The sequence below is a fragment of the Trichomonas vaginalis genome, chromosome IV (assembly GCF_026262505.1).
Source record: "Trichomonas vaginalis G3 chromosome IV, whole genome shotgun sequence".
NCBI classification, from domain to species: domain Eukaryota; phylum Parabasalia; order Trichomonadida; family Trichomonadidae; genus Trichomonas; species Trichomonas vaginalis.
Window position 1 is genome coordinate 36,566,537 of NC_067206.1, and position 21,831 is coordinate 36,588,367.

General features: G+C 34.0%; 7 protein-coding genes and 6 pseudogenes across 13 annotated transcripts, besides 4 other annotated features; 9 read left to right on the top strand and 4 right to left on the bottom strand.

Moving 5' to 3' along the window:
* Positions 1-209: 209 nt before the first annotated feature.
* TVAGG3_0233010 (AAA ATPase family) lies at positions 210-2,528 on the top strand (the record flags this gene model as incomplete). Its single annotated transcript, XM_001330004.2, has 1 exon — positions 230-2,515. One exon carries the CDS (start codon positions 230-232, stop codon positions 2,513-2,515), a length of 2,286 nt encoding a protein of 761 aa, XP_001330039.1.
* A 1,736-nt stretch (positions 2,529-4,264) lies between these two features.
* TVAGG3_0233020 (uncharacterized protein) lies at positions 4,265-6,904 on the bottom strand (the record flags this gene model as incomplete). The annotated part of the gene is made up of 1 exon (XM_001330005.1): positions 4,265-6,904. The coding sequence occupies one exon, from the start codon at positions 6,902-6,904 to the stop codon at positions 4,265-4,267; it is 2,640 nt and encodes an 879-aa protein (XP_001330040.1).
* A 333-nt stretch (positions 6,905-7,237) lies between these two features.
* On the bottom strand, positions 7,238-8,151 carry TVAGG3_0233030 (pyridoxal 5'-phosphate salvage; the record flags this gene model as incomplete). Its single annotated transcript, XM_001330006.2, has 1 exon — positions 7,265-8,137. One exon carries the CDS (start codon positions 8,135-8,137, stop codon positions 7,265-7,267), a length of 873 nt encoding a protein of 290 aa, XP_001330041.1.
* A 128-nt stretch (positions 8,152-8,279) lies between these two features.
* Positions 8,280-8,321: a mobile genetic element.
* Positions 8,280-8,321: a terminal%2Cinverted (terminal inverted repeat of ISTv3 transposon ID:TVAGG3_0233040).
* Positions 8,322-11,549: 3,228 nt separating this feature from the next.
* Positions 11,550-12,269, top strand: TVAGG3_0233060 (annotated as a pseudogene). The gene has a single exon. A coding segment is annotated over exon 1 (720 nt).
* Positions 11,550-12,269: a mobile genetic element.
* Positions 12,270-12,596: 327 nt separating this feature from the next.
* Positions 12,597-21,831: part of a mobile genetic element that runs on past the window's edge.
* On the top strand, positions 12,797-13,591 carry TVAGG3_0233080 (annotated as a pseudogene). The gene has a single exon. A coding segment is annotated over exon 1 (795 nt).
* On the top strand, positions 13,967-14,761 carry TVAGG3_0233090 (annotated as a pseudogene). The gene has a single exon. A coding segment is annotated over exon 1 (795 nt).
* On the top strand, positions 15,000-15,852 carry TVAGG3_0233100 (annotated as a pseudogene). The gene has a single exon. A coding segment is annotated over exon 1 (853 nt).
* TVAGG3_0233110 (protein of unknown function, DUF4106 family) lies at positions 15,900-16,130 on the top strand (the record flags this gene model as incomplete). The annotated part of the gene is made up of 1 exon (XM_051227409.1): positions 15,900-16,130. One exon carries the CDS (start codon positions 15,900-15,902, stop codon positions 16,128-16,130), a length of 231 nt encoding a protein of 76 aa, XP_051112395.1.
* On the top strand, positions 16,296-17,372 carry TVAGG3_0233120 (annotated as a pseudogene). Its single transcript has one exon. A coding segment is annotated over exon 1 (1,077 nt).
* Positions 18,273-18,603, top strand: TVAGG3_0233130 (protein of unknown function, DUF4108 family; the record flags this gene model as incomplete). The annotated part of the gene is made up of 1 exon (XM_051227410.1): positions 18,273-18,603. A coding segment is annotated over one exon (331 nt), but the record flags the coding sequence as incomplete, so codon positions are not given.
* On the bottom strand, positions 18,709-19,161 carry TVAGG3_0233140 (uncharacterized protein; the record flags this gene model as incomplete). Its single annotated transcript, XM_051227411.1, has 1 exon — positions 18,709-19,161. The coding sequence occupies one exon, from the start codon at positions 19,159-19,161 to the stop codon at positions 18,709-18,711; it is 453 nt and encodes a 150-aa protein (XP_051112397.1).
* Positions 19,198-20,071, top strand: TVAGG3_0233150 (annotated as a pseudogene). The gene has a single exon. A coding segment is annotated over exon 1 (874 nt).
* On the bottom strand, positions 20,562-21,497 carry TVAGG3_0233160 (organellar and viral DNA polymerase type B; the record flags this gene model as incomplete). The annotated part of the gene is made up of 1 exon (XM_051227412.1): positions 20,562-21,497. The coding sequence occupies one exon, from the start codon at positions 21,495-21,497 to the stop codon at positions 20,562-20,564; it is 936 nt and encodes a 311-aa protein (XP_051112398.1).

The window sequence follows — 21,831 nt, forward strand, 5'->3', positions numbered from 1 at the left end:
TTTTCTCACATACAAGAAATATAATGGAAGCGGAAATGGATGCCATTGGAAAAGAATGATGGAAAATCTCATCACATTTGAACTATAATTTAGCATATTATCATGATATTTTATGTACCATCATGAATATGATAAAATCTTTTAATAAAAAAAAACAATATTTCTTTCCATACTTTTCGAAAAGTGACACAAAAAAATTTAAAAAATTCGTTATCTATAACTTAATAAAATGAGCAGCCGTGTTCTTCACGACATGCTTATGCAAGCCTACGAGCGGCTTCAGTCTGTTGCTGCTCAAGATCAAAATACTAATACAAGTGATAAACAAACATCTTTAACACTCATTTCAGAATATTTAGAAATTTATACTTTACTTGAAGAGTGTTACGATCAAACAATTCAAACACAACGCAGAACAAACATCCATCAGTTACTTCAAGCTGTCGTAAGTCGTCTTCTAGAAGTAATTAAAGATGCTCCATCCGAAGATGTTGGTTTCAATCCAAAACTTTCCAAATGGGAGAATATCTCACAAGCAATTATGGCACAAACCCTTACAAATGATATTGAAATCCCAATTCCTCGTATTGTTAAAGATCTTCAAGTCACATTCCAGACAAGAGAAAGCACAATTGCAAAGGATGTCGAGCATTTCAAAGAATACAGAATTGCAGAAGAGATGAAGCAGCCACCGCCAATGCCTCTTGAAGAAGCTGTTCTCATTGTCCAATGTGCAGAGAGAGCACGCCGCGCTCGCCACGAAACAATCATAAAACGTGGTGTACAGCAGGAAACTGTTAAGATTGCTCGCCAATCAAGGTTCTCTGATCGTGAGAAATCCGCCAACATCATCAAACGTTTCTGGTGGAAGTACGGCGCACGTAACAAAGACGGCAGATATCGTGAGCAAGAAAAAGAACTCATCGGAATGAAATCAACAGCAAACATTCGCGAGTTACAAATGAAAATCATCAAAACAATGATGGACCGCAAAGAAAAGCAGAAAATCTATGCGAACGAGCTCCAAGGTGCCGAAAAAATCTCAAAGCGTTGGCTCGAAGACAATAAAGCTACAGATGAAATCCGCAAATACGATTCTCTTGCTGCCAAGTACTACAATCGCAAGAAACTACAGAAAAAGCCTCTCGATATTAAGCACGATGTTATCCTTACACTTGCACAAGAAATCGAGAACGGCGAAGAAGAAGATCCAGGATTTGACGAAGTTGTTCAGAAGAATGTCGATGCTTTAGTTGAAGCACAGAAGAAGAAGATGCAGCCAAAGGACGAAAAGAAGAAAGAAGAGAAGAAGCCCGACAACACAAAGAAAGGCAAGGACGCTCCCGTTAGTGTTCTTTCACCTTCAGTTCAAAAGATTGTTGACAATCTTGGCGAATTCGAGAAACTTTGGGGTCCTGAAGCAGATCCATCTCCTTCTGATGACATTTCCATCGACCTTGTTCGCAAAGAAATGTGGGAACAGATGGTTCCTGAGCTCATCCAGAAGACACGTGAGAAACTCATCAGAGAACTCAAGAACTTGAAGATCTTAGATGCAAGGAGATGCAAGAAGGCAAGACCACCACGCCAGAGGAACAAACGCCAGAGAAAAGTCAAAGATCCATTCGGTGGAAAAGAACCTGAACAAGTTCTCGCTGATTTCGTTGGTTACGGAATTATCAAGAACGTTCCAACGACAACATTCAAAGACTTCGTTGGCCACTACAACACAACAGATCCTGGAGATTACGGTGACCCAGATCCATCAACTTCTTACGCAGCTGTTAGAAACAACGTCATCATTGAAGGAGTTTTGCCATTTGCTGCTGACAGAAACATGGCTGGATTGCCAAATGGCCTTTTGATTACAGGACCAAAGGGATGTGGCAAGACAACACTTGCTTATGCGATTATCAACGCTTTAGGTGCTTTGTTTATTGATTTGTCTCCTGAAGTTTTGGTTGGCAAGGAATTGCCATCAGCAAAGCAATTAATTACTCAGGTTATTGCTTTCGCAAAACCTTCAGCTCCTGCTGTAATTTTGATAGATGACATCGACTTGATGTTCGGAAACAGAAAGCGTGCGAACAGCAGCAAGAAGTATAAGAGCCAGTTCCAGCGCAACCTCAAGAAATTGAAGCCACCAATGAACATATTCTTAGTTGCTACAGCATCTCAAGAAATTGCTGCTGCAGGTATGAAATTGTTCGATAGAAAGATCGAAATTCCATTCCCTAACTTCCCAACAAGAGTGGCAATCTGGAATCACTGGTTAGCAAAGAAAGGCTTACTGATTCCTTCAATCTCTGTAAATGCTCTCGCATTCGCTAGCGACGGATGCACTGCAGCTACAATAGCTAGAGCTGTAAACAAGGCAGAAAGAGTTAAAGCTTCAAGAACAGAGCCTAAAGACCCTATCACTGATACAGAGATTTTAAGTTTCTTAGTAGAGGGTCCGGCCGAAGAATGGAAAGATGCTCAAGTTGAACCAAAGAAGAAGAAGAAAGCAGCTTAAAAAATTATTAATTTTTTTTAAAATATCAAAACATTTTTTTATATATTTGTAGTTAATTTTTCACCAACATAAGCAAAATTATATAATATTTGAGTTATATCTCTAAAAAATTTGAAATGGAAGCATAAAAATAATTCATTTTTTAGACTTTTCAAGCCAGATTTTAAATCTCCGACAAAATCTAGCTAATCATTAAAAGGAATGACACTTTCTAATTTTCAGAACTTTTAACGTACATGGAAATTAGACTTGTAAAAATTATAGAAATTCTTTATAGTTTGGCCCAACCAGAGCTCCGGCCAAATTACGAAAAATTTTTATAAAATGCCAAAATATTTAACATATATATCTAGACATTTTCAAATAACATCATTATTAAACATATTTGTATGAAATCATGAAATAATTCAATATGCAATACAAGTTTTTCAATGATGCCTCAAAATTGATAAGTCGCTACAATTTTCATTGAGAAGTTTTGCAAATTCTTGAATTAAATTTTTAAAGATTAAATAAATATAAATTATTTTTGAATAGATTCGCTACTCTAAAATTCTAACAAGAAATTTAAAAGGTATACTAATTATGGATCCTTTGCGGTAAAATAAAGTAGAAACTCTTAAAATTTTCAAAGTCTATGACTAGACTATATTTGAAAATATCAAGAGAAATAAAAATTCCAAATAATGCTTCCAACGTTTTAAACCGTTTTTACTGTACTCAAAGATTTCTTAAAAAAATTTATCTCATAACCATCTGTACATGGCATTGTACTTTTAATTGTTAATTTCTAATCTCATTTCATTGAGTATCAAACCGTTCAATAATTTCTCAATTAAATTCTTATATGATTGTTTCAATTATCCTTGCGGCTACCACAAACGCAAATATAAAGCCTATAAAAACTACAACAAGAGAATTTACTAATCACAGAAACTTTAGTGATCTTTTTAAAGCAATGAGAAATCATTTTGATTCTAAAAATTTAACAAAGGATGGCTTTATCAAAGTATGGAGTACAAGTCAAAGTCAATTTAATGAAAAGAATAAGCTTACAGTTGATTGTATTGCAAGAGATCCAGAAGAGTTTTTTGATGAAAGATACGTATCTGATACAATAAATGACAACGATCCAGTTCTAACTATCGATTTTCTTACTTCAAGAGTTTCCTTAGTGAATTATACCTTTTTGTACATTAGTGACACTCGTTGGATGACTCAATATGAGATTTGGGGAGAAGGGGATGGTTCAAACTGGGAATTAATTGATAGAAGAAATATTTATTCTCTACCTAATCCATTTAAATCTCCGATAGGTGACAATTGGCCGAGACCAATGGAAATTTGCAATCAAACAAAAAAAAAATAAATGGCAAAGATAAAATCGTTGAATGCAGATATAGAGTGTTTACATTTCCAACAATTAATCAAAAGCCATATTCTAAGTTTATAATACTTAATAAAGGAAAAAATAGGGGAACTGGCGTCGGTCAGACTTATGGAGAAGCAGGTATTGCTTTAGCAAAATTGCTTTTATATGGCACAATATCTCAAGGAACAACAAAACATTCCCCTATTAAATTGAAGAGAAAAGAACAAATGTTATTTAATTTTGCCATGTTTTCGAGTTTATAAAAATTATGATTCTCAACCCAAAGAAATATTTTTTTCCTTCCATGATCGATCTAATATTCTATTTTAGTATATTATGTATTTAATATAACAAACAAATAAAACTTTAATAAATTTCTAAGCAACTTTTGCTTCAACAGCGGTATCCATTAAGAAGGTGTTGAGATTTTCCAGCAACTTCAGCTGTTTATCACATGTATCTTTATCTAATGGTCTAGGAACGCCTCTAATCAATATTGCAAGTACAAATTGCATCTTATCATAAAGATCTCTCAAAGTATGAAACATTGTTGGGGCTGCCATATTCTGTTGGAAACTTTGTTCAACTTTCCGTACAGCTTTGACCATTATAGATTTAGCCCATGGGTCAATTTCATTAGATTTTCTGAGACCATCAAACCATTGGCCGAACTTCATCCAATGTTCTGTGACCATTTGCCTTGCAAGTTCTGTACTTTCCATTGACTTATCGACATCGACAGGTACATCGATAGAGTAGAAGTGCATTGCCAAGCTATCCATGGCTCTCATGACTCCATCAACAGTGATTTCGCCTCCACCAAACAAAATGGAAATTTTATATAGTGACAGTAAATCTTCAATGCTTCCGGCGAATCCTAGTGCTTGCATCATTGATGTGAAGAGCTCAAGAGAGATTGATGTCTCTACATCATTATTAAATTTCTTGGAAGTGATCATGATTTTGATTGCTTCTCTTCTTTGCATTCTTTGGTTCCTGTAAAAATCAACAAAAACAGTTAAGAAATCACAAATGTCGATGATTCCTTTATCAGACAATCTTTCAGCTTGTTTTGCAACACCTTCTTTAACAGGACTAAGTGTTCCAAGTATTGTATCAAGCAATTCAACACATGAGCCAAATGGAATTTTGATGATTTCGTTTTCTTCGTCTTTCAGCTTTAGCATGCCTAATAATCTATATCTTATATGTAGGAAGAATGATAATTCATCAGTTGTCAGTTCTTCTTTCAAAAACTTGATAAAAAGTTTAGTTTCTGGCAAAATTTTTTGGTTATTTTTCTCTTCTTCTTGTAATTTCTTCCATAAATTACTGCATTCGTGCAAAGCGTAAGACATTCTTCCTTCTTCATTATAGAAGTATGATAAAACAAAGTCAGGGAAAGGAGTCAAAGGAAGTTTTCCTCTGATGTTCCATTCATCTGACAAAAATTTTGCGTTAAATAATTTTCGAATCAAGTTTTGAAGGTTTGCTTTCGACTCAGTTTTCATTGCAGGTTTTCCAGCAATGCCCATACTGAAGAACTGTACGAATCTGCAATTACTTCCTCCTGTGTATCCTCCTATTTTCACTTCATTGATGATATTTGACAACTCATTTAAATCATCAATTTTGTTGGAAAGAGCTGACAAAGCAACTTCAGGATTTCCACTGACCAACTTAGTTTCGTTTGCTTCATCTGATGATTTCTTGTATTGTGGAGGAGATCCAGTAGCGTTTTCTATGAATTTCTGGCAGTTTAATTCAACTTTTGCCATTTTTTGGTAAACAGAAATAAACTGTGTTCCATCGAAATTAAATCCACCTGCTTGTTGAAGTTTCCTTCGCGAAGGAGAAAGAGCAACTAATGGTGTATGTATGTTCTCATCTTTATTACCACTATCTGCTGTTAATTCGTTGATTTCCTTCAATAATTCTTGTGATTTCGTGAGTTCTTCTGGAACAGCATTTGTCAATGCATCGTAATCAGCTTTTAGATTATCATATTGCCTTTGCAATTGCATGAGACTGAGTTGCTCGCCTTGCAATTGTTCTCTAAGTAACTGATTAGCATCTTCTAAATCACTTTGTTTCTTTTGTTGCTCTGCATGAACTGTTTTCCATTTTTGAATCGCAATTTGAAGTCTCACGATGTCTTCGTCCTTTTCTGTAAGTTTCTGTTGGTTCTTTTGAACTTCTTGTTTGAGTTCTTCGAGTTTAAGATATACGGCATCTTGTTGGAAGTCTAAGAAAACATGATGTAACGCTTTGACGTGATCTTCGAGTTTACTTTTCTGTTCAAGGAAGTTCTTCATGTCGTTATCGTATTCGGCCATTTTTGTTTGTAGTTTTCGTTCCTTTTCTGCAATTTTTCTGGCAGCTTCTTCTTCTGAATTTTGAATTCGAATATTGCATTGAGTAATGGCGTTATTTTTATCAGCAATAGCTTGCTGAGTTTCCGTTTTAAGACGGATATTTTCCTTTCTTGATATAGCTGCATCTTCGTATAATAAATTGAAAACTTTAGCTGTACTTTGTCTAAATAATTCAAGTAACTTAGCTTGCCCAAGATTGACAACACGTAATTCGTTGATAAGCTCTTCAAGCATTAAGTCATTCACAGATTGCATTTGAGAAGCAAGATCTACGCCTTGATATCCATCAACTAAATCAAGATTTTTAGTGTAATTTGTAAGTAAACCTTGTACGTAGTCGCGAGTTGGTGGTTGATCTCTGCAATTTGTTGAAGTTGATTTCCAAGTTGAATCTTTGAAGCGAATTGCATATACTCCTTCTGCATTTTTAGGCTGTCTATCTATCAATGATCCTGATAATGTCGCTTTGGCTTCGCTTTTAGGTCGAGCTGTTTTCTTTTTGATTGCATCTTTCTCGAAAGGTAGCAAAGGAGTTTCAAATTCCTTTTCACTCTTTTGCCTACGTGAAGTTTTCTTAGTTTCAAACTGAACATCTCGCCCTCGCATTGGAATCAAAGCCACATGATCGAGAGGAGTAATCATGGAATTAAAAAACGTCCATTTAACTGATGTTTTTGTATTTGATTTAGCTATCCATAACATGCAAAATTTTTATAAAGAAATTGGTTGGGGGACTGTTTTCTAGAAAATTTTAATAAAATTTATGTCAAATTACTTAAATTATCTAATATTTCTTAATGATTTTGAATAAATTATGTTTTTATATAATTTATTTTCAAAATCAGTTGATATAATTTGAAAAACTTTCCGATAATGCAAATTAGTATGATCGAATTAACTATTTCTCATTAAGTATGCACTATTCTACAAGCAAGCAATAAGAAAAACAAAAATAATTTAAAATATTCAAATTTAGAAAAATAGTGATTTATTTTTAATTTCTTATAACTCTTCTGGTTTGAGGTTTAAGAGTGCCTGGAGATCAAGTGGTTTAAATTCTTCAGGTGGATTGATGATAAGATCAATTGACTTGTGGAGGGCCAATTCTCTGAATCCAAGTTCGTATGTTCTCTTGATGATGGCATATGTAGCATTGACTGTATATGATGCAATCTTGTAATAATCATTTGGTGTTTTAACGATGGATGCCATTAGAAGAGAAGCAAAGATATCTCCTGGTCCTGTAAATCCTCTGTCGAAGCTTGGAGTTTCATAAACATATTGTTGTTTTCCATTGTCGAAGCTGAAGAAGACATATCTATGCTTCCAAACCATGCTTGAGATGATTACATTCTTTGGACCTAATTTATGCAAAGCATTGACAACTTCAATTAAATCTTTTTGATTGTTGATCTTTTTATCGGTAAGCCACTCGGCTTCATATGAGTTTGGAGTAATTGTATCGGCTACTGGGACAAGCTCGTCTCTTAAAATTGATAAACAATCTTTTGACACATAGTAACCGCAGGCATCACCAAGAACTGGATCGCAAAGATAATGGACTCCAGGATTAAGCTCTTTGCGCAAGCTAACTAATTCACGAACAACTTGTGGATCGCCAATATAACCAGTGAGGAGATGTGTGTAAGTTTCAAGAATCTTATTGTAACGAAGACCATCCATTTGATCTCTGAATTCTTGTAAATTCATGATTGTTCCTTTTACATGAGGATATGCAGTGTGAGTGGAGAAATTTACTGTATTTAATGGGTCAACGTCGATTCCATTAACTTCCATAGGAAGAACACCAGATCTATTTCCACACTTTCCGTGTGTAACGTGGCTTTGAATTGCTAATACTAGCGGCTCTTGCATTCTTGGGAAATTTGGGAAAATTGACACTTTTTATCTCCCAAATTCGTAAAATTTTGTCATTCTCTCAGAAATATTGAGAGAAAACTGGTCATATTCTAACCGAAAATTAATATCAGAGTTAAATATAGTATTGTCGAATATATTGTTCCATATTAAGTTCTTTCAAAATGTAAGCTATTCAATTCTATCGTCGGGGAAAGTATCACAAATCTATCAATTTTTTTGTAAAAGTATACAAAAACATATGGTGTTCAATTAGTTTATAATAATATAAAATATTAAGATTATCCAAAATAAGAAAAACTAGGTTTTGAGAACACTTTTGAGATGATAATCAAAATATTTTGATTGAAAAATAATATATTATTTATCAGATATAGAATGGATTTTTTCAAATTTAAACATTCTGAAAAATAAACAGTTTTGTAAAGTAAAAAAAATGAACGAAAACTCGAGACCTCGTATTCCAAATGAATGGGTAAGATATATGTATGAAAAACTTGAAAGTGGTGAGTAAGGATGTCAATTTGGAAGAAAAGTGAGAAAATTCCTAAAATGCTAAAAATGAATTTTCCAAACGTATTTTTTTATCTCATTTTTTTGATTTTGAAAAAAATTTGGAGAGAAGAACTCTTCGTTTTTGAATTTTATCACGATGATTTTAAAGTATATTAGACACATGTATTGGTATTACTATTTTTGTATATTTTGAGAGAAAATCCCTAAAAAGTGAGAAAATCTGAGACGGTTTGAGAAAATATATAAACTATTGAAAATTTGAATTAAACTTCTATTTTGGAAAAAGAAATTTGGAAAGAAGAAAATTCAAAAATCGAGATTTAGACTCAGCATCAAATGGAGAACAAAATGTTTCTTCATATGAAGGAAAAAATTTTCTTGTGAAGAAATAGAGTTTTTAAAATTTTATTGTATGTAATGAAATAAACAAATATTAATATTTTTTTTTGATAACAAGAAAATTCCCAATAGAAAATATTTGAGAGAAAAAAAAAAATTGAAAATATTACTCTCCTTTATATTTCATGAGATTTTAAATTTATTCTCAATAAATTGACAATTTTATACGTTTAGATGAAAATAAGTGATTTTGGTTGAAATAGAAATTATTATTTGCTTACAGCTATCAAATAGATTTTTGCTATTTTGATTAAAATTTGTTATCAAATTAATAAATTTTTCTAAATATCTTAAATATCTGGATCACTCACATATACAATGAATTGAACGATAAAATAATACAAACTCAACTAAGTTTCCTGTCTTTCAACTAAAAAAAATTATGCAAATTAAATTAAATTGTTTATTCAAATATAAAACAAAGATGAAGTAATTACAGTTATCATAAACTTTATGCATAACTCTGTAATTGTTCAGATTTTCGTAAAAATATTTTTATTAATATCGTAAGAATACGTTTACCCTACTATCACAAACATATCGATAAACAAGAGTAGAGTGATTTTTATCATCGAAATTTTTTAAAAGTGTAAGCTGGAAGGAAAAATCTTGTTTTTTCTGAGTTAGTTGTAGAACTATTGATGCACGAGTTATCATTGTGATGTAGAAGGATGTCAATGTACTGACTGAAGGATATGAAGTGATTGAATTTCATTGCATTTCAATTTGATCAAAATTTGTTGAAATGATATGAATGTGTCAACATCTGTATCACTCTCTTTCACTCCTTCCCTATTCTTTCGAGAACGAAGCTAGCTCAGCTTTCGCTGAGCGAATTGACACTTTTGATGTCCTAAACGTACATGCTCTCAAATTTATCGAAAAAAATTATACCACCTAAACTAGTATATTCTTATTTTAAATATGATAATTAAAAAAAAAGGTAGTGGGGCTTCCAGGGGCTGCGCTTCTAGCTAAGAAATTTTGCCCAAGACCCAAGAGGAGGACCGAACCCCAGCCGACCAGCCGTTGACTTTTTTTGTAGAGCACTCAAAATAGTATAACTTTGTCCGGACAAGTAAGGGTCTATCGTCGCTACAGGAAAAGTTACGGGCGTTCCAAGGAAGTATACTTTGAGAAGCCTTTCCCCTTATAGAATGAGATAGGACGGTTATTTTACAAAACTGACAACACTTTGACCGAGTAGTTTTTTGTGCTGAACAAAAAGTGTCATATAAACATCTGTCAAAAACCGTTTTTTACTTCACTTAAAATGCCACGTAAGCTACGTAAGAATATACGTAAGAGGAAGGAGCATTGAAACATCCAATAGTAAAACTGACACCACAACAACAGTTGCAACAAATGATGAATGACCCCACTATGTTGCAACAAATGTCAAGCAACCCTATGCTTTTAAACCGAGTTATTGGTGCACAGAGTGGAGGTTTAAGAGCGGCACTTTTAGCGAAAATGGCAGGCTATGGGTGAGCTGCAGACGGAACAGCTTATAACCCTCAAAGTCAAATGAATTTGAGTTCACTCAAAAATCAAATAACAGATGTCAAAAAGTCAACTATAGACATACAGAAACAAATAAGTGAAAACGAAAAGAAACTAGAATATGACAGACACACAAAGAAACTCAATGAGTTAAACGTAGAGAAAAGAAGAAAGAAGAACAACTGAAAGAACTAAGTACAGAGGAATATGCGAAAAAGTGTCAGAAAAAGCAGCAGAAGTAGCAAAAATGGAACAAGATGTTATAAATTTGAAAAACCATCTACTCAATATAAAGTACTGAAAGATGAAGAAATAAAACAAAAAGCCCTGAAGACTTATATGGATAGCGATGAGTATAAAAAAGAGTTGAAGCAAATGTAAAGGCAGAAAAACTTTACAGTTGCAAAACCAAACTTACAGTATGAAAACTTAGCACAAGAAAGTAAAAATAACGACGCAGCCATGCAAAAGGCAATGAAAAGCGCAGAATATATAAAAGCTAATAATGACTGGTTAGATGCCAAGCCAAGCCAAAGCAGCCAATTTATAGGTCAATAAGGACAAAAATACAAGCGGATGAAGAAGTTCAAATGAAGCTTTAATGAATGCTGACTTTAAGAACGCCTTCGAATGTCTTCATAGTAAGGTGAAACTAGTGAATGACTTCTCATCTGGAAAGAAACTGAAGTCTGAAGGTTTCGACAACGAGTTAAGAGAAGTAGCACAAAAATATGACGAAAATAACAGATGCAGCAACGAGACAGGCAGTTCAAAGTGCCTATGACGCCGTTAGAGAAACTGTTGTGGAAAGTCAAGAAAAAGAGTTACAACAGACCAAAACAGACTAGTAAATGCTTTCTTAAAAACGAAAAGTCAGGTAGGACATTATGCTGCAGATGGAACATATGTGCCAGCTGTGGAGACTTATATACCACCAAACCCTCCAAGAGAAGCACCTGCACCAGGACTACTAAAACATTTACATCGTCACATGGACACAGACACAGGCATGCACCAAAACCAACACAAAACAACACAACACAACAACACACAACAACCAACACAAAACAACAGTTCAAAACACTGCACCACAACCAACAGTTCAAAACACTGCACCCAACCAACAGTTCAACATGCACACAACACAGTTCAAAACCGACAAGCACACAAAACAGAGCAAGGACATAAAAGAAGTAGAGAACAAGGAAACCAAGAATTCTTAAAAATGCTTAAGGAAAATTATGGTTACCAGATACTCTTGACTTTAGTGACAGATATAAAGAAGCTATTAGAAGTTCAAGGAAGGAATACTGACCCGAACCTATTTAGCTTTATGGTTCAGCACCAAATGGGATATAATTTTAAACCTGGAAAATACAAGCTCGCTAAGGGATATGATTTAATAGCATATCATCAAATGACATGACTGAATTTACTCGAGATATTTGGTGTCAGAGCTAAATGATAATTCAACTCTCTTCATGAAACGCGTAAAAAATAGAGACGGAACGAAAGAAGAAAGGTTTATGAGTCCGGATGACTTAGATAGGGAACTTTTTAAAAACGGTCTCGGAATATATGAAATGCAGCAGATGAGGTACAAGAAACTCCACAGGAAGAAGTTCAGATACAACCAGACATGGAAGAAATAGTTCAGCAACAACAGCTAGAAGAGCCTGAAGGAAACGAACAAGTCTCCTTTGGAAACTAACTTCACAGAACTAGATGAAGATTTGGAACAGCCGAAAAATCTTGACCCTCAACAAGTGTATGCGGGAATATGAATCTTTCCAGAGTCTAAGAAAAATTCGGCTGACATAGTAGAAGAATATCGAAAAATGTTCGCCGACTACAAAAGACTCCAACATCAGATGAAAATATTCAGCATAGAATGGAAGTACTGAAGAAAATGTACGCAAAATCAACAATCCTTTTTACTTACGACCATATAACGTTCAATCTTTTGCTGAACTCGGTGAAATATAAGGTTAAATTTTCAACAAAATATAGAAATGAAACTTTGTTTAAAGTTCATTCAGAACCTAACCAATATGGAAACAAACCTACTTTTGTTTCTGCAGACTATGGAACTACAATGAGATGGGGTCATAAAGCTAATCCGGATAGGTGGTTCATAAACTTACAACCACAATTCCAAGAAGTTGTAGACGCAATGGAAGTGAATGTGGAACCAGAATATAGCTGGTATTTTCAGCGGCTTTAATGCCATTGAAAGATATGAAACATGCAGATATTTTGGACCAGTATGAAATGAACATGGCTGATGGAAATATAACACCTGACGTTCTAAAACATTTATCTCAAAGAACTACACAGAACCATAAAGATGGTATATTTGGTGAAGAGTTTAGAAAGAAAGTTAGGGAGAGAGAAGGAAGAGAACCTATTGTACATGACCTTGCAAACGAAAGTTTGCAAAATGTCATAAAAACTTACTTTGCAGACAATGAACCGAGAATGGATGAATATTTAAGAACTCAAATGGACAGTACAATGAAATGTTAGTATTGAAAAACATGTTCCTTGACAAAATAAAACCAACTACAGAAATAAATGACGCAAGACTGAAACATTGGGTAAAAGCTTTCCATTCACAAAAGATATTATTGGTAACATGGAAAGAAAACCAGAATGGCTACAAAAACATATATTGGAAACGAGCTTATTCCATATGGACAAGCTCTGTTTGAAGAGCTTGAACCGGAAACTCAGGAAAGAGTCATGCAAACAATACGCGAAGACTCAAATACAACTATGACAAAATCTTTCTAGGATATAGGTTACTGAGATGGGCGACAGAGCCCAAAGGCAAAAAGGACATGGGAAATTTACAACATACTAGGTGAACATGATGCAAAGATGCAACAACTTGAAGCAGAGGGCAAGTTACAAAAGCGACACCAAAGAAGAAGAGTAGAAAAAAGTGAAAATAGTGAAGAAGTAACTTCATCTAGTGAAAGTAGTGGAAATGAAGGAAAAGAAGAGTTAAAAACTCAGTCAGGAAGAAAGTAAAGCTTGGTACGAGTGGGTTCTATTATGACACATAAATCCAACTATTCTTATTTTTTACCCATATGAAATGTACGCCGCTCAGAATATAACGCCAACAGTTTTGGATGCCATGAACGGAAATGTTTCCGAATGGTATAACGAATGCGACAATGCCATTAGAAGGTCAGAAATAGTTCTGGAACTTACGAATATACAACTGCTGTTTCTTATGGAAACGTAGGTGAGTTTGGAGAAGGTTCTTCAACAACAGTAGATATTGCTTGCGACAGGTTTCATATTATTTCTATTGACAACTCATTCTTATACGTGGAACAAGACATTGAAAATAAACTTCTGCCAAGTTGTCTGACAAGAAAGGTTGCAATGGAATTTTCTATGTCGGATACCAATATGCTCCAGAAGTTTTCATGGGATATAAGATATATTTCTAACTCTGACTTAGTTCAAACAGTAACATGGGCAAACTATGAATGGTTCGCTTTGAGAAACTCAGTACAACCACAAGCTAGAGAAAAAACAGACAAGTATGCAAATATTGAGAAAATAAGAAGACTTGACCCTAACGTTCGGAGTTTATGTTAACCTTTCTGGTTCAGATGGAACTGCTGCCACTAAAGTAAAACTGAAACTTAGAGTTCCTTTGTCATCTTTCCTCATCTCAGGTTTTTAAGATACTTGCCAAACTGGGCAGGAAAAATTTCTATCGAACTTACTCCAAGCAAAAAATAACTTAGTCATTGCACCAACACAAGGACCCATTCACTATTACAGACGTAAAGGGAACAAATCAAACGTCATTCGCGGCGAATTTTGCAAAGACAAAGTTGACTTAGACTTTGGTTTCTCAAACTTCAACAATGAAGTAAACTATTATTTCAATGCTGCTGAACTGCTTGGGACCCAGTTAAGTTTACATGCGAAAAGTTTGAATGCAAGAGAATAGAAAGCAGACTTGCAGTCTATATGTTGGACCCAGATATTTCAAATGCTTTAGCTGCCAAATATATTGCAGTTCCACTTATGTTCCCTATACACCAAATATCTGTCAAAGACTTTGCAGGTGAAGTTGGAAACCAAAGTGCTGACCCAGGTGCAAGAAACAGATATTGCTTTAACAACTGCAATGAAACATGCAGATACTATGTTTTGTACTGTTCAGACGAACTATAAATGACTATTCTTGTTTCTACAACCCCGGTATTAAATATCATATAAACATAGATGGCAAATATTATCCAAGAGAAGAATATTCTACAGTTGAGGATATGAGGTCATACAACTTGACATTAGATGCTATGAACTTTAACAACAACTTCACAACAACCATTAACCCTGAAATGCAAAGTTCTATTATGCCATATGTGAAAGTATGGACTCATACAGGAGGTCAAAAAAACTCAATATACAAATGGAGACCGTTTCAAACTTTTGGCTTGGCATTCCATTTGCTGACTCAGAAGACTTTATGGGTGGTATTTCAACTGTTGGTACTGTACAAATACAATATACTGGTGACAGAGACGGTCCAGATGAAACTGAGAGCAAAGAAGTTTACAAAACCAATAGCACTTTTCACGGAAGATGCTCTTTTGAAGATTCGTTCGATGAAACCTGCTGGGGCTCCTCAGATTGGCATAACGACAGCTTCCATCGAGCAGATTTGGCAGCAGTCAGTAAGTTGTTCTTGAACTGACTTCTCTCCGTCAAATATTGACAGTACGCCAGTTTTGACATAATATTGTAAGATAAACTTACCTTTAGAAATATCTGTAAGTTTTGAGTTATATTTTTGTCTGCTTCAAGAACTTTCACCATTTCAGTTATACCAACTTTCTTTGCTTTATGAAAATATTTAGTTCAGCAAATTGCTATTCTATAACATTTACCATTGTTTTGTATAAAGAACTATTCTGTCAATGTATTTGTATTGTTTGTGTGTGTAAACTTTGTTCTGCTTCAATTCGAAGAGATACTCGAATACGTCCATCTTTTTATTCTAAGTAAAATGTCATTTCCGAAAAATAGAAGCGTGAGTGTTTCAAAAGGTTTAATGGCGGTGGCAGATGTGAAGTTAAATTCACCAAACTCAAACAAACAGTCAAAGTGTTATTGTCAATGTCAAAGACAGAGATGTTGAAGTGGGGAAACCATACGAGGACGAAGATGGTATAACAATTGTTCCTGTAAAAGAACCAACATATCCTGAAGTTAGCAGAGACTTAAGTTCTGTTGCAGATATTCGAAACGACTACAACAACTGAAAGACAAACTTCAAACTCAGGAGAAGATTTGTCAAGCTTTAAGTATAATGTTAAACTTGGTCGAACACAACCCTGTAAAAGTGAACTCATATGTCATTGCACCTCATGAAGTCTTGAAAGAACTATTGAAACTTTTGACAGAGGCAGACGATATAAACATCAAAGAAATAGAACCCGACATTAGTTGCTGTGGTGTTTCATATAATGTCATTGACAAGATATACGTTATGAAAGGAGGTGAAACGTTGAACTTAAATATAGTTTCCCAGACGTCATAAAAATATTTGACGACCACAACATTTCATTAAAATTTATTTGCTAAGTAAATGGCAGAAGATATAATGGTTTATACTATTACGACTAAAAACCCTGAGTCATATAATTCTATAACAACAAACTTACAAAGTCCTCAAGGATGATATTGTAAACTAACCTTAAACACAATGACGACTAAAGCCTGTTTTGCTCTTTTGACACCAGAAGACTTTATTGTTGTGAATGGTAAAAAATACTCCTTTGAAGATACTTACTCAGATATACCACCAACAGGTTTTGTTGACTTATTTAATACTTTAAGTACGGGTGTAACATGTGCTGCAACTAGAGCAGGTTTCATTATGTTTGGATGTCCGACTGAGTTTACTATAAACGATATGAGCTATAATACAAAACTTATTTCTGGTTTTTACTACCAACAGTTTCCTATAACAGGAAAAGGTGTCATACAAGGAATGTCTATTCCATTGACATTAAGCACACCAATCTTATATATTGTTTCAAACTTAGGTTCAAAGTGTTATTCGAATGTCGACAGAAACTATTATGACCAAAAGATACTTATGCGTATAAACAATACTTTCTCTGCTGGTTTGCCTATTGTTCATTCGAATGCAGAATTTTCAACCTTAGTGAACTCAAACACTTTGGCAAGTATAACGTTGACATTAGTTGACGCAAACTTTGTTCCTGTAAAACTTTTATGTCCTATGTATTTGTCAATGACGGCAGAAAGTTTCGAATTGGAAGATGCAACTGGTGAAAGTATTGTATTACAAGAACAACTTCAACAACAAATAGCTCAAGAACAACAAATGCAACAAATGCACAACAAAAAGTCAAGAATAAAAAAAATATTTTTTTTATTTTTATAAAAATGTACAGAATAGATGTTTCAGATTTTTATGACTTCCAAGCATTCAAAATATGTGTCCATTTAGAGACTATAACAAAGCAGTCGAGAATTTGAAACGTTTAGTCATTTATGTCGACTCTGCCCAGAATGTTATGTTATGAAAGAATGGGATGTAGTCTTTAACAAACCTAAAGCGACAATAGTTTCAGAACAAGAATGTAGACAGAAACTTAAGAAAATAAAAGTTGTACAAGTTGGCATGAAGATGTTAGATGCTTGGGATATCTTATTGTCAAAGTTAGAAGATTTTTCAGTTCGAGGTATAAAGTTCTATACACCTTCTCCAAACTTTATTCTATCTTCACTGGATATAAATACGAACAAGTAGAATGGAAAGAAAATATTATAGAAGCTTGGTTAGACCATGTCAAAGAAATTATATGCAATGGAAACGAAAGAGTCTATGAGTATATCTTATGTTGGTTTGCAAACATCTTACAACATCCAAGTGCTAAAAATGAAACTGCTCTCATTATAATTGGAAAACAAGGAACTGGTAAGAACACATTCTTTACAGATATCTTATGCAAACTGTTAGAGGGCTATTCGAATCCGAATATGACAAACTTAGAAACATCTGTGGCAAGTTTAACTCCTCAATAGAGAATATGAAACTTATAGTATGTAACGAACTTCAAAGTATAGATACAACAAAAGTTTTGAACTCAGATGCTTTGAAGAGTCTTATAACAGACAAAGTTGGAGTTGTTGAAAGAAAGTATAAAGACCAAAGAGTTTGTGAAAATGTTGCAAACTTCATTATGGTTTCAAACAATGCTGTTCCGATGAAGTTAGAAAGTTCTGACAGAAGATATGTAGTTGTCAGAACGTCAGATTCTCATATGCAAGATACAGAATATTTTGACGACTTAGCAGAAACTTTGACATCTGACTTTTACAACCACTTGTTCTCATATTTTATGACATTAGATATTTCTAAGTTCAATCCAAGACAAATTCCACATACCGAAGAGAGACAAACATTGTTAGAAGCAAACAAGAGTGTATATGAACTGTTCATAGATGAAACTGACTTTGAGTGTTTAGATGAAAGGTCATTGTACGATTCGTATAAACAATATTGTCAAGAATATGGTTATATGACAGCGTCTAAACGAACATTCTTGGCAAATGTCAAAAGTCTTTTAGACGTACAGAATGGTGTATATACAAAGAAAAATTTTTATGAGTAAATTTTAAAAAAAATATTTTTTATCCGATAGAAAAGATGGCAAAATTCATCTCAGTAAACAAGTACATGTCAGGACTTAAAGAAGAACTAGACCCATTCACATATTTGAATGTTTACTTCTACCATTTTGAAAAGTCTTCATTCAGCAAAGTTTGGAACATCGAACCAGTTAAGTTTGCTATTGTGACTAAAAATGGTGCGAAATTTGAAGACTTAGACATAGAAGGTTTGTTAACAGTCAAAGAAAGTTTTGACAGAAGGTTCTCAAACCTTAAAGAAGGCAAAGCATACAAACTTGTTATACCTTATGAACCAAAGAAAGCAGACGACTATGAATATTATGAGTCTAAAGTTGTAGAAGTTCAAGGTAAATTGGGTAAAAAGATTTTAGAGTCTAAGCCAGTGTTTACTCCTAAAGAGGAAGAGAACATTGACATTGACCCAGAAATGTTCTAAAAATAAAATTTTATTTTTACATGTCAAATTTCTTTTTCTCTGGAACTGGTTCAGGTTCTTTCTTCTCTTCTTCTACTTTCTTTTCTTTCTTTTCTTTCTTCTTCTTTTCTGGTGGAGTTATGTCAAATTTGGCGCAACTATATTTATGTAAAAGTTCTTTGTCCTTTAATAGCTCATCTATTCTGTTTTCTATTTCATCTTCAAGAACAGCGCATGTGTCTTCTTTGCATTCTAAGAAATTTTGTTGGACTTCATCTTTCCAAGAGGCGTCATCTCTGTCAACAAGTCTGTCATTGACAAATTTTAAGACTTCTCTGCTTAATGTTTTATGGTTCTTGTCATATTCCCAGAAACAGAACTTTAGAACAAATTCACCTTTCTTGTTTACACTATGTAAGATTTTATGGTCGACAGATGTTTTGCTGTCGAAAAGCTTGTCTCGAATATAGATAGCGAAATCGCTAGACATTTTCTAAAAGATAAAAATTTTAATTTTTCTAAAAATATGTTAGAAAAAAAGTTTGCTGACATTGACAAGAAATTTGAGAATGTTTTAAACAAGAACAAGGTGAAGTTAGAAAATGCTCAGATAAAGCCTATACATGACAAGTTCTTATTTGCTCAGAATGGTATAACAGGTCTAATTGCACCACCTGGGTCGGGTAAGACTTTCACTTATCTTAAAATGGCTGCACAACAACAAGAACTAGATGAGAAGAACCCATTCTATGAGTTAGTTGTCATTTGTAGTACTTCTGGTCAATTTGACCAAACCGTCAATTCGTTCAAAGATATTATAAAGAAGTCTAAGTTAGTATGTATAAAGGATACTGAGTTGTTAGATCGGATAAAGAAGTACCAAAGAAGAGTTTTGAAGTATAATGCTATATAATGAGTATATAAATTCTAAGTTTAAAGACCCAAATGAGGAAATGCAGAGAATATTAGACAAACACCACTTCAGAAACAAACAGAAAGAGATAGAATACATTTCGAAGAAATTGCAATCTTACGATTGGAAGACTTACCCTCATAGGTGTCTTCTTATTTTAGATGATTTCGCCTCTCATCCTTTGTTAAAGAATAGAGAACAAGATATGTGTCGAATTCTTAAGAAGCTCAGACACTTTAACATCTCAGTTGTCATTTGTGTACAGACAGCAAAGAGTTTATGTAAGGATGTAAAGAGAATACTTACTGACATTGTACTTTTCCCCGGATTGTCCGAAGACGATTTCATGGAACTTATGAAAGAGTCCATGGCAGGTAAGTTTGACAGACATGAACTATGGGAGAAGTACAAAGTCATACACGACCCTCATACTTCTTTCAGAATTCATATCTACGCAAACAAAGTTCAAATTGTAAAAAGTCAATAAAAATAAAGAGTTCATCTACCCTACTTGTTTGAAGTTGTCAAAATACTCTGTTATTTTTCACGATTTTCATAGAGTTTTGGCGACTAAGTTTTTTTACTTACTCGCTGTTCTTCACTGTTTTCATACGGAATCTCTTCTCTCGGTTTTCCGAGGGAAGCAAGCATATGCCATTTTTTGACGAAGTGAAGGTTTGCACTTCGTCAAAAAAATCCCTGAAATCAAGAATTTTGTTGCTGAATTCAGCAAAAATAATGTTTAGGGTAGAAGGTTAGATCTAACCTCATTTCTACCCTCCTTTCTACCCCAGTTATTTTATAAGCGTTTTACATGGTAAACGTTATTTTTTAAATTTTGTGAAAACTCAACGGTTTGACACATGCCCTAAAAATTATTTTACTCAGAATTTTGTTGCTGAATTCAGCAAAAATAATGTTTAGGGTAGAAGGTTAGATCTAACCTCATTTCTACCCTCTTTTCTACCCCAGTTATTTTATAAGCGTTTCACATGGTAAACGTTATGAATTCGTGAGACTCTAAACAGTTTCGTAGCTTCTATTTCTTCTTTTAGTACATCGAATGTTTTAACTATGCCGAAGGTTTCTTTATACTTCTTCTTGACGTCAGATAGAAGGAAATCTTCTGCTGTTGGATAGTTTTTGTTCAGAAATTCTAACATGTCCATTTTATTTTCTGCTGGCTTTTCTGCTTCTTTCTTTAAATCTGCATAGTCGTTTCTCATTCTTTCTATCTCTTTGACGGAGTAGTTATATCTCCTCATTGCTGCTTTACATTTAGAACATTGCGGGTTCATTTTTGCGTTATATTCTGAAACCTTACCTGCTAGAACAACTAAGGCGTCAATGGTTTTCTTTAACTCAAAAGCTGCTGGTTTTATCTGTTTATTCCATACTTTACCTCTTCTATCTTCATCTCTTATCTGCCATACACATTCTGCAACTAATGAAACAAAGTTGTCGTATGTCTTAAACTCCCCCGATTTATATATGTCAGAGATGTTCTTATATACCATGTCGCAATCTTTGTCCATAACTTTATGGTTGCAATGAAAACCAAGGAATTCATAATTTACCTTTCGTATGAACTTCTTTATTTCTACTGAGTCAGTTGCTTTGACTTCAATTTCGTCGAATTCAGGAATGGTTAGTTTTTGTTGCTGAATTTCAGGTAGTTTAGGCAAATGGTCAATAATGTCCTGCATTTCATAAAGATACTGTTCATTTGTTTCATCTTTCGCACTACAGTCTAAATTACTTGTTAAAAGTTCTTGCTTTATCTTCTGGATTTTTGTTTCGAAAGTATATGAAGAAGGAATGAAGTTTTTCATCTCTACCAACATTGACGTAGGATTCATGACTAACGAGTTTGGTGCTGTTGTTTGAATTGTTGTTGTGCCGATTGTTGACATTTCTGTTCTTTTATACAAAATAAAAAAATAAAAAAAAATAAAACTAACTTTATTTTTTATTTCGGGAAAATTCATGAAAATTCAAGAGGGTAGAAATGAGGGTAGAAAACAGGTTAGATCTAACCTTCTACCCTAAACATTATTTTTTGGTGTAAATTTCCTAAACTGACTGACTGACTGACTGACTGACGGCACAAAGTGGCATAACGAAAACATTAATATATATAAAATTCATGAAAATTCAAGAGGGTAGAAATGAGGGTAGAAATGAGGTTAGATCTAACCTTCTACCCTAAATTATATTTTTACTGAATTCAGCAACAAAATTCAAATT